The following is a 12,106-nucleotide window of genomic DNA, read 5'->3' as shown; positions in this document are numbered from 1 at the left end:
AGTGTGTATTTTAGATGTGATCGTCTGTTTATGTGGAAATGGAAGCTAATGAGTTTTGATACCTGTGTGTGCTGGGAGATGGGAGATCCATGCCCTTGCTGCTGCTGGGGGGCCTCAGCCCTTGTACTTTCCCTCCGTTCTCTGATGGGGTCTGAGCAGGACTTCCCTTCATTGACCCTCCCCCACACTCAGAGTCAGAAACCACAGCTTTAGCTTTGGCTCTCTCCTTCTCCTTCTCTCTGTCTGTTTGATTGACAGGACTGGGGATGCCACGTCCTCCTGGTTTACTCAGTCCTGTTCCAGAACCGTGTCCAGAGCCCGGCTCTTTGAGCCTTGAGCCCTGTGATGCTGCGACGGAGGGTTTGATGAGTCCAGAGCCGGTGTCCATGGTGGTGCTCACCGGGCGAGCTGAGCTCGGCCGTGTTAAAGTCAGGGTGCTCGTTTTTGCGGGGCGGGGCAGAGAGCGGTACTGCAGAGACGTTCTGGCATTTGGAGACAGGAAACCACTCTGATCGCTGCTCGAAACATCGAGACTTGTCTTTCGTCCTCCACCACCAGCACCTGGCTTCACAGGGATACCTGACGTTTTGGGAATTTTCCCTACAGTTGCAGAACCGCTGGGTATGCCGCTGCTAACTGCACTTGTTACACTGGGCGGACTTGAGTTGTTTGTGCTATTACTGGTAGCTGCTGCTGGTTTCTTGAAGCCAAAGTTTCCACCAGTGGAGGGCCTGACCAGGCCGGATGGAGGTTTACGCTGCTCAGCAGCTCCGGTGCCATTTCGATGGTCTTTACCAGCATCAGAGGAGGAGCGCTGAAGACTTGAAGTCTTCACTGCTAAACGGGACTTATCCATGGGCTTCCCATCAGACTTCACGGTACCTAAAGCAGAAAAGAAAAAACCCTGATGAGCAGCTTGAACAGAGTTAAGTAGTGTGAAATGATGACTGAAACTAAGCACGCCACATTAGGAGACAATATCTTATCTACACACCTACGATGTCTGACTGTCAGCTGATAAAAATAAATCCCTGTCTGAGCAAGGAGACAGTTTGTAGACCAGACTCACAGCCAGCTTAACCCTCACATGTGCTGTTATCAGGCAGTTACTCCTCTTTTCCATCCTGATGAACTGAAAAAGTTTCCTTCTTCCAGCAAGTTTTTTAAGCTTTCCAGTCAGTGAACAGTGACGTCACAGCTGTAGAGTGGCAAAATGAACACGTGCAGCATGGTTGTTCACGTTCATGAAGCATGTCTGCAGGCACTAAACTGCATCAAACAGCCAACACGACTGAATTTCCCCCATGTTGGAGGCTCACTGGGGAAAGGTGAGGCAACTTAGTGAAACAGGGTCCCCCATTTGAACACGTCCCAGTTGGCAAATTAAACGGACTTGTTTGGAAGTTATTAAGAGAATAAAAGTCTATTACACATGTGCACTGCATGCACCACCCACACAAGTCCGCACTACCAACACTCTCTTAATGTGCATCTGATGGGAGTAGTTATGTGAGGTTTATATACAAGGCATTAACAGAGTCAAAGAACCGCTGTTGAATGAGACCTACCGGCATGCTGCCTGGGGACATCTGGAGACACTTAAGAGTATTTATAAACCCGCAAAAGACAGAGACACACACACACACACACACACACACACACACACACACACACACACACACACACACACACACACACACACACTTGCAGTTCTTAGTGATTGGATCTCGCAGAAAGCACTGGGTTATTTCATATAAGTGAAAATTGGGTTTACATGTCAAATCAAAAGCTCAATCCTTTGTGTCACCGCATCGTAGCCTGTTCCATGAACACTGGGCTGAAGAAACACACACTGTTGGCATTGAGACACACCGACAAAACTCAGGCAATTGTATTAATTGTGACACAAATGAAGCCTGATTTACCGACACGGGCTTGTAGAGACAGTGAAGCTCACGGCTTCACACGGTAAGCGCGTAGGAGAGGTGATGAATCACTGCGTTTCTCAGCACAAGAGGCCAACATGTCTGAAGATATGGAGATGTGAGCACAACGCTCAAATTCAGAGCGACTGGCAGACAGAGAAACCTTTTTCAATAAATCATCAAAAACTGGCTTCTCTGGCTCTTAAAGGAAAGTGGCTCACGTGTAAATGCTCCTCCTTCTGCTGAATGCCACTTTGGTAAAGGGGAAAGATTGTATCTATGCTGCGCTCGCTACGTATGGAAACCCACCCTAATACTCTTATTTGTCAATAATACCAGTCTCCCGGGACTCACCACTTTTTTTTGCAAGACTTGAAAAATCTGCTGAAATCATCTCTCATCAGTCATAACACCGAGACCATGTGTGGCCACGTATATGTTGTTGTTAAGACACAGTATCAGTAGTTATTTGTGTGTGCGTAAGAGGCTGGCGAACGTTAGCTGTAGTTTGTCTCCTGTGACAGAGGGAAAAAGACATACAACCTGTCCACAGCTCAGCGATAACATAATGACGAACACTTGAAAATATGCAGTGTGCTCAGACTTTAAAAAAAATCATTTTGCTTACTGTGAGATCCTGGTACACCATAACTCACAAGGACAACAGAGAAGATGCCCTTTGTGAGCGAACCGAGGCTCCAGGGCTCCACTAATAAAGTCTTCATTTCTATATCAGTCATGCGGAGACAATTCACAACTTCATCTGTGAGCACTTCACAGTTTCAACGCACCGTCTTATTTTTAGAGATGACACAGTAAAGGAGATGTTTACTTTCTGAGAAGTAGCTCCTGCAAAAGTGCAATATGAGAGAACGGGAGCGAACAGAGCACATGTGATATGACGTCAGTTTTATGGATAACACGGGTAGGTCACTGACAAATTGTAGGTCAAATTAGACCCTCTCTGAACTATTTGCTTACAACTGTCTCATACAAATAATCAGCAGCTGAAATGACACTTAAAATGATCTTTAGCTGCTGTTTTATCTTCTGCACTTACTAAAAGTATGGTCTGTGCTGTACACAGACACATGGAGGAGACAGAGATAGTATGGAAGTGCATCACACTGCTCATCCCAACATGCTGTCGCTTCTTCAGAGTCACACACTCTGCGTCTCCTACAATTCCACAAAAATGCAGACGCATAACAAACGGGGCGCACACACCGTGACGCACAGCACCCTCCTAGCCTCAGCGATAGACTGCGCTCTGTGAAACTCTAAGAATGACTGCTTCTCATGTGACTAAACCCCGGAGCTTCTCCGCACACCGACAAGCAACAACAAACTTTTTTTTTCCAAATCTGTTTTTGTTCGACTTCACCGCCTGATTTATTACAGCCTCACACTCGGTGGCGCATCGAGCAGATAGCAGATTCATACTGCTGACATCGATAACAATAACAGCCTGGCACAAAGATCACAGGCGAGTTCAACACATCTGTCATTTCAACAGCTGGCAGTGCAAACGCACCACCGTTCCACAGAAACAGGACTGTTTACACAGACCCCTGGCTATCTGGACTGGCACATAACACCGCAACTAATATCCTGCTGTTTCGGTTGTCTATATGTGTGCAAGTCTGTGCGTGTGCATGCGTGTGCATACATAAACAACACACAGATGGTGTGCCCAAAAGGCAGCTGCACAATCCCTACCATTGTGCTCTTTCTGTGCGAGTGTGTGTTAAGTGTGATGGGTGACAGTCTTTAAGGCTGGCACAATCTCAGTCATGGCTGCACTCACAGCACACATTATTAGAAGCACACGCGCTCTTATAAAGGCCCTTATTTTAGCACTATAAATTATCTCTGTTCAACACAAAAATAACGCTTGGCTAGGAAGAAGCTATAGGAAGAAAAACACTGCTGGTCAGTGTGTGGTGTGTGTGTTAGTCACTGGCTGGCAGGCAGCAAGGGTGTGGGTGGTGATGGGTGTTTGATACATGGCACCACTTTCTAAAGGCCCGGAGGGTGGGCTGCAGCTGTGGATGAAAGTGTGTGACAGAAACAGAGTGTGTCTGTGACTGTGTGAGTGAGAGAAAGAAAGGACTATTTAAAGACAGCCTGAGAGACGTGTCAGGTTAAGAAACATTTCAAGTAAAACTATATGTTCTAGACATTTCACACACTGTATTTGTGTTTTGCCACTCACCTGCCACTTTCAGCCCAGTTTGAGAGGTGTGTGTGATTGGGGAAGTGACTCCCACAGGTGGGTTTCTTCCTTTCTTCAACACATTTCCTTGACCGAGGGTTTGAGGTTTTCTCAGCTCACCCTTCCCACCTTCCGGCCCCTCCCCTTGCGGCCGGGTTTTCTTCCATTTATTAGCGGATTCGGACTTGAGGCTTCCTGTATCGTAGATGCTGCTGCCCTGGCTCTTGCGGCTGGGTTTGTTATCATCGGAGTCCCAGGACAGGCCGCTCTCCACTAGAGATCTCTTCTCTGCATCTGTACGCATCTAGAGTAGAGAAGAGACAGACGCATGCTTTGAGACACTGCGTCAAAAAAAGTCTGGATAGCCAGCACGTGCAGTCTGACCAACAGAACACGTACACAGCAATTACTTTCCCTATCTAGCAGGTTTGAGTCATTTGCGCTGCCAATTTTACGCTTCTGAGGCTCATCTATGAGCGTTTTGATCGTCTGAAAGCTGGTTTGGAAAAGAAATATATATAAAAAACCCACATTTGCATCATGTCACACTTTTAAATATGAAAAAAATAAGAGACAACAACATGGTTTTAAATGTAAAGACAGTAAAATGAAAAAATAGATCCCACAAAATAGAGTAAAGATGCCTCACAAGCTAAATCTATTCAGAAAACTGCACATGGATAATTGGCCCCAATGCATGGCCTGTCGTGCTTTTTACATGTATCTACATGTAACTGTCATGTTTCTGGTCTTCAGATATGTACCACGGCCCTGCAGCTTTCTAGCAGTCAGACTGGATATTAAACTCACACGGTTCTCTACCCTAAAGCCTGTGTAGTGTCCATTTGAGCCTATGTGTAAAGAACTGATGATAGAAAAATCTGCTGTGTGTGGAATCATATCAAGCTACACTTTCACATTTTAACTATTATATGCATTTTGGCAGTTGTTACATGTTTTTAGGTAGTTTTGGTGGACAATGTAACACATAACACACGCCTGGAGGCAACTGTTGTTATGATTTGGTGCTGTGTAATAAATATGAATAAAACTGAAGAGTAAGTTAAACATTAAACCCAAGTTGACACCAGTTTTAAAGAACCTTACTCCTTTACCTAGTCCTTCAGACTAAACCTCCTCTTGCAACTACTGTGAAAAATAGGCTTGGTACACTGGAGTGAAGGACCTCTTAGAAGGTGCATTACTGGTTGCAAAAAGGAGAAATGTGACGTTCAGACAGATCCACACACTTCGCCTCATCTTAAAGCCCTTTGAGCAGACAGTGCACAACTCCGTCAACCCAACGACATATGGATGTCTCGTCCCCTCCGTCTAAATCCTATTGTAAGCTCTGTTTAAAAACTTCAAAAGGAGAAGTGGACTGAGATGGCTGGAACAGAAACCGCTAAAAACAAAAACCCCAAAACATATCTACACAAAGAAAGTAGACAACACTGCGTAACTATGAGAATGTCAAATGTCAAACTAAAGGACACGTGGAAATCAGGCCGTTGTAAAACCAAGGTCTATTGTGTGTGAAGGTTTATGACAACAGCACTTTTTACAGATTATTCTCCCGCTGCAGGAGGTCGCCAGTTGCACAACGGATTAGAAAGTGTGTTTCTGTGAGAGAGAGTGTGTTTGGGACATTGCACCTGATTCTCATGAGGACTCATGCTGAATTCCATTTTTTATTAAAACCAATAGACCCCATGGGCAGGTTTGCATGACACGAGGAGGAGCTCGGCCTGACTGTGTGTTGTATACACACACGTGTGTATCCTGTTTGAAAGACCTCGCTGATAAAACACTGTCATTTCCTCACACACATTCCTTGTTTATTGAAAGATGGGGTAGTGCGGGTGAGATACACATCTGGTCAGATAGCTGTGACCAAATGATTAACAGACAAACAGGCAGACAGTGAGGCAGACAGGAGCATGCACAAATACACAAAGGCATGAGGAAAAACTGCATTAACTTGAGGTCTTGTTCCAGGTTTTTCTACTACCTACATATAATACAGCCTAACTCTGCACAGTCTCTCTTTGTGCCCCCTTTCCTAGATTATCTTTCTCTACCGCCCCCATGCCTCTGCTCAGGATGTTATACAATATGTAGGAGGGAGATGAGGGATGGATTTGCCTTTGTCTTTAAGGAAATTAAAAACAACAGCAACAAACAAGGACAGGATGCAGTGATGGAGAGGAGACAGGGAGACAGAGAAATGGGACACAAAGACCAAGAGAAACGCATCAGCTGAGAATGCAGAGAAGGCACGGAGCATGTGCATTATACAATGTGGGGTGCATGACGATGGGTGATGGCTGGTTGCCATGGTAATGATGCCATGGGGTGTAATGGTTGCTATGACTCTTGCAATTAGGCGTGGAGGGAGGCGCCCCGGTTCTTCCGCCTCGCTGGCCCGGATGCAGGACTGCAGATGGCCCTGCTTGTATGTGTGTGTATGTGCAGATGGCTTCGCTTTAGACCTGTCCTACAGTATATGGGTAAAGACAAAGCCTCTGCTCTCAGCATCCCTGCACTTTGGTTGCTATGGTTACACTGATTCCCTCTGTCTCGCTCCCTCTAAAAACCCACCACTTCAGTCACATAAACCACACTGCGGAGGTGTGACCTAAATCAGACACTCGGGGACACACACACACACACACACACACACACACACACACACACACACACACACACACACACACACACACACACACACACACACACACACACACACACACAGTTGGAACCCATATAGCTACAGATGGATCTTGACGAACTCAGCCAGGCTGTAAACAGGATTTTAAGCAGAGGTCATTGGTCCCAAATGCTTCCATCACCGCAATAAATTCTAAGGACTGCAGCAAACATACAGCATATAAATGCATAGCTTGAACAACCACGATCACTCACAACAGTTACTTCTACCTCCAAGCTGAATATACCACTGAACTAAGCCACAACTACAGAATCGGCTCGATCCAGTGGATTTAAAATCGTAGCTAGCAATGAGCATCTTACTATTTTAGCTCATAATTTGAGTACAATACTTAAAAGATTTTTAGAATACCTAAAATTATTACAGATTAGTACACTAGCTAGTTGTTGGTTAGCCTAAAAGAAAGGACACATTTAATAGGTTGTCTTTTTCCACCCAAAATGAATTTGACACTCCTCCACTAGTTGAACATGTTCCTAATGTATCTGAAAAATTCAGCTTTTAACAAGTGAGCACTTCTTAAGCTCAAACATTTCTGAAAATATACACATCTTCATATATATGTAATGAAAAGAGAGACGCCACGGAGCAGTGCAGTGAGTTTGCGGCAAACTTTGATTGCTGCAGATGTGACAGATATTATGGGCGTGTGCAGAATAACTAATCAGGCTTTGTCTGTGATGCCAGGGTCCTGCTGCCTGCGTGTGTGTGTGTGTGTGTGTGTGTGTGTGTGTGTGTGTGTGTGTGTGTGTGTGTGTGTGTCTCCTCTGTACACTGACAAAGTGTGTGCATTCAATACCTTTGTGGATTAACAGCTTAATCAATACTACTGTAATCAGTGCACGCACTTCTTATCCGTCTGTGTCAAACAGTTGCGCGTCTCTATTTTGTGTGTTTGTGTGTCACTCACCACAATGCTTGAGTTTCTGCGGGAGCCAATGGGAGTGGTAGGAAGAGAGTTGAGAGTGGGACTTGTGTTGAACTCTTCAGAGCTCAGGTTGTCTGAACCGTCACTCAGTCCACTGCTGATGGAGCTGCTCTCATCCCAACTAAAAGAGATCATGACAAGGAAAATATGTCAGCTAACATTAATGTGTAAAGTAATTCCCTTCTTAAATGCTTAAAATAAAAAGAGAAGAGGATCTGGATTTCCTAGCGTACAGCAACAGTAAACAAAAGTAATATAAAAACTGTTTTAAAGACAATATTTGCAGACACTTTGAAAATAGCTCCAGTAAAGGATTCAATAGTTTTTACATGAAATAACCGTATGAAGCCATATGTAATAAGAGAAAAATGAACCCTGTCTCTTCTAAATATATATAATAAACATCAATTTTGTAATGTTAAAACAGACGGGGTTTATTTCTACTGTCTTGCACTTTAAAATATGCGTCACTTTTCTTTTTTACCACAAGTTGTCCTGACATTTTTAGGTGACTTTCATTCTAAACGAGCACAGCTGCTGTGTCAGTTAAGAAGTGCTTGTGAACAGTGTGATAAAGGAGCCCATCATTTAAAGACACCATCATCTGTGATCAAAGGTGTGATCATTTCATCATCGTTACAAAAGCTTTTCTTTATTAAGTGCAAGTCTGTGACTGTGCTACAATAACTAGGTTAAACGCTGCGCTCCTATTTTTGTTTCACAAATGTGGGCTGGTCTCCTTCACCTGGTCAGCCAGAGTTTAAGTCCCCGAGGCATCAAGCCTCCACTTTTATCAAAGTGTCCTTGATCAAGATAGCAAACCATTCCAAGTCTGTGCGGTGGTTTACTGTCTGCCCCTGTAAGGCCAATCATGTATCACACATTCAACAGAAAGAAAGCAATCTGTGTCAGTTCACTGGTATCGCCTTGAATCCATTTATCGCATCAACTACCAAAGCTCCATCAGCTCGGTTACCACCTGAGGTTGGGCTCATTCAGCTCTGTGTCTCTTAATTTGTCTTTTGATTAAATGTTCAGAGCGACAGAAACCTTATTTAGAGCACCGTCTGCTCTAAATACCCAACTTTTGCCCTGAAACATTTGGCAAACTGAAATCTGGAGCACTCGTCATCACATCATCTCAACCCACACACACAAAAATAGCACTGAAGAAGATGCATGCACCCACGAGTGCATACAGGACTGCATCAGAAATATGAAGTCCTGTCAGAAATCTACCTCGCTGTCTCTTTTCCCAGTGAAAAGCCTTCCTGTGTGACAGAGAGGTTGTGGGTGGTTCTTGCTTTATTTAGGTCTAATAAAAAAAATCCACAAACATCCAACTTTAAAGTTATTTCAACTTCAGATAATGCTGACACTATGAGTTTCACGTACGTGAGATACAATTGAATCGGCAGCTTATAGATTCATGTGCTCGTATACATGAAATAGGCCATGTTTAGGAAATATACGGGTTCGATTTTTCCTCTTATTAAGGTCAATAAGTAAGACTGATGTCATGTAATAACGTAAAACAAGTTAAGTGGGCAGTGATGGGCTAACAAGGACAGATATAACGGGGTGCAGGGGGTGGTGTAGGCAAAGGAAGCGGTATGATCCTTCCAGTTGGGTGCCTGTATGGGTCACACTGTACCCTCAGGGAGATGGTGGTGGGGGTGAGAGGGAGTGGGGCAAAATGGAAAGCCCTCCCCGTCTGGCCCGTGGATATCTTGGATACAAAGAAAAGCAGATCAGATTTTCCAGTGAGAGTGGCTGTCATGCTGCTGTCTATATGCCGCTGTAAGATTAAGGGCAAGTTTAAGATTGAGTCAGACACATCCAGAGATCTGACCGATACTTTGTGGCTCGATGGGAAACGCAGCAAAAGCAAAGCAAATGTTACTGTTAAGAAAACAGAAAGAAAGAAACAACAATGCACTGATGGATTTTGGTGCATTTTCACATTTAAAAGCATTTTATGGCACTTATATGGTGTATTTCTAATTTTAGTGACAACTCCAAGTATTCCACTTCACCTGTTCACACATATTCAAACAGCACTTCATTCTATGCACTTAAGTGCTTTATCTATATTGCATCCACCCCCACGGCCAACTGAGAATCACCAAATAATCTAACAGCTCAGAACGTGGGAGGAGGCCGGGGGAAAGCATGCAGGCAGAAAACCAGCCTGAGAATCTGCTTGCTGTGAGGCAACTCAGGCAACCCTGTGCCACCCAGGACGTCTAATTTTGATTCAGATGTTATTTGAGATGAATTTGTACAGAGATTGTATATATTCTTCCTTTTTTTTTTTAAATAATAAGAAAAAAAGAAAACTTATTGGACTATCAAACTGCCAAATTTTGCACAAAAATTTATGTTTCCCTTTGCACAAGACAACATTTAAAAAAAAAGTGGAATAGCCACAGACCTTTGCGCTCTCCTCGTTGTGGACTGCACGCAGGCCAAGCCACGCTGTTGTACAAATTTCAACTCATCTGACAACAGAAAAGTTTTCCACTTAGCCACAGTCCATTTTGAAACAGCTTTGGTGCTTGTGGATTTGGCATTTGTGGATTGCACGGCAGACTGTATTCACAGTGATTTCTGGAAGTGCTCCTGAGGCCATACACTGACTTTCAGCCCTGTCCCTTGCCTGCAGCGATTTCTCCAGATTCTCTGATTCTTTAATGATATTATGTACCGTAGATGAGATATTCAGTCTTCTGTAAGAACACATAGTTTATGGTAGACTCTTGGCCCATCTTTGCTTCTGAGGAACTCTGCCTCTCTAAGGTCTTTTTATAACCAGTCATGTTACTGACTTGCTGCCAATTAACTGCAAAATGTTCCTCCAGGAAATCAAGGTATTAAAAAAAGCTCACTGCTGAAACGCAAACATTTTTAGATAGACAGCTGTGGGTTAACCATCTGTAGCTCTCGGGAAACGCTAGGCTGTCCTTCATATCCCATTATTCGCTTCAAGCTATCGGCTTGTCCACCAGCGCTTCACTGAAAGATAACACACCTCTATGGTGAATAATTCAGACGTGCCAGAAAACAGAACAAACACAGCCAGTGCTGGGTTTGGTGTCACTCAGCTGACAGATATGGAAATACAAACCCACAGAAAAGCGAGGCAAGGTCAGAGGTTGAACTTTACCAAAAGCATTCATTAAATGCACTATATGCAGTGTAGAAGTAAATAAAATTTGAAGCTGATGATTTAATTTAAAAAAGAAGAAGTTTTATCTTGATTGTGGAAAGTTACAAGCTGCTGAAAAATGAAACTTTCAACTCTATAACAGATATTAACAGAGACTCTCTACTGAAAGCTTTTCTTTACGATGCCAAAAATAAAAGACACACACACACATACATACCTACCTATATCTATCTCTAGTTATAGATATGAAACATTTTTTTTTATTTCCAAGTCAAAACTTCTAAGTAGCTGCACCTCTCTCTCTTTTTAAAAGTTCAATGTAATGAAACCTGAACTTGAAAAGAGCGGTCTGAAATACAAAGACACTCCAAGAGAAGCGGGTAAAGTGGCGTGTGCAGAGAGAAGAAAGAACTGAAAGGACACGTATAAAAGACAGGGCCTTTAGTGGAAAGAGAAGAGCTGTTAATGCTTAAAACTTCCTCAGCTTCTCAGGACATGATGCACTCAGTGAAGAGGATCATCTCACACTCATAATCTTTCCTCCCTCCGCCTTATCTTTGTACATTCACCATCAGCAGCTGCAGAGACTGAGGGATATTAGCACCCCCTTCATTTACATCAACACTTTTACAGATTAGTGCTGAGCAGGAAGCGCTGCTTTAGTCATGCCACTTGCCTGTAACGGCTCTTTTTATTTTAATTATCTGTTAACTACAGTTAACTATGTTCCTCTCGCAAGCAAGGTAACACTAGAAATGTTACAATTTCCACCAATATGTAACAAATGATAACTCTTAGTATGCTTATATAAAACCGAATGAATGCAAAAATGGCGATGTCTCGCCTATTACGCTAAAGAAATTTGGTTTTTTGTGACTTCCAAACTGATCCCAGGCTTCAAGAACACAGCTGGTGGGAAGCACAGTGGTCAAGATATTGAACAATGGTATCCTGCAACAGTAACACTGTGAGCAAAATGAATATCAATGCTGATTCAATTAGGCTGCAATAAATGTCTATTAAGTTGAGTTGTGCTTGATTAAGCTCCTTCTTCACCTCCACCTGACAATTTGAGTCATGTGCAAGCCAAAGCACCGGGCAGAGTAACGACTACATCACATGGACACGCTGTGCACGT

At 43.5% G+C, this 12,106-nt stretch overlaps 1 protein-coding gene across 6 annotated transcripts in view; it reads right to left on the bottom strand.

Annotated features, from left to right (window-relative positions):
* Positions 1-12,106, bottom strand: part of LOC308407525 (neuron navigator 1-like) — a 49,034-nt gene that overhangs the window by 13,521 nt on the left and 23,407 nt on the right. For all 6 annotated transcript variants that reach the window (XM_080899218.1, XM_080899220.1, XM_080899219.1 and 3 more), the window contains exons 2-4: positions 7,782-7,920; positions 4,141-4,444; positions 63-882 (exon numbers count right to left, since the gene is read on the bottom strand). In XM_080899218.1, the coding sequence (XP_080755344.1) occupies positions 63-882; positions 4,141-4,444; positions 7,782-7,920 (1,263 nt within the window). The remainder of the gene's footprint in view (positions 1-62; positions 883-4,140; positions 4,445-7,781; positions 7,921-12,106) is intronic.

This window comes from Rhamphochromis sp. 'chilingali', assembly GCF_963969265.1.
Source record: "Rhamphochromis sp. 'chilingali' genome assembly, chromosome: 12".
Classification (NCBI taxonomy): domain Eukaryota; kingdom Metazoa; phylum Chordata; class Actinopteri; order Cichliformes; family Cichlidae; genus Rhamphochromis; species Rhamphochromis sp. 'chilingali'.
The sequence above is the reverse complement of the archived record's forward strand: the minus strand, read 5'-3'. Positions and strand labels throughout refer to the sequence as shown.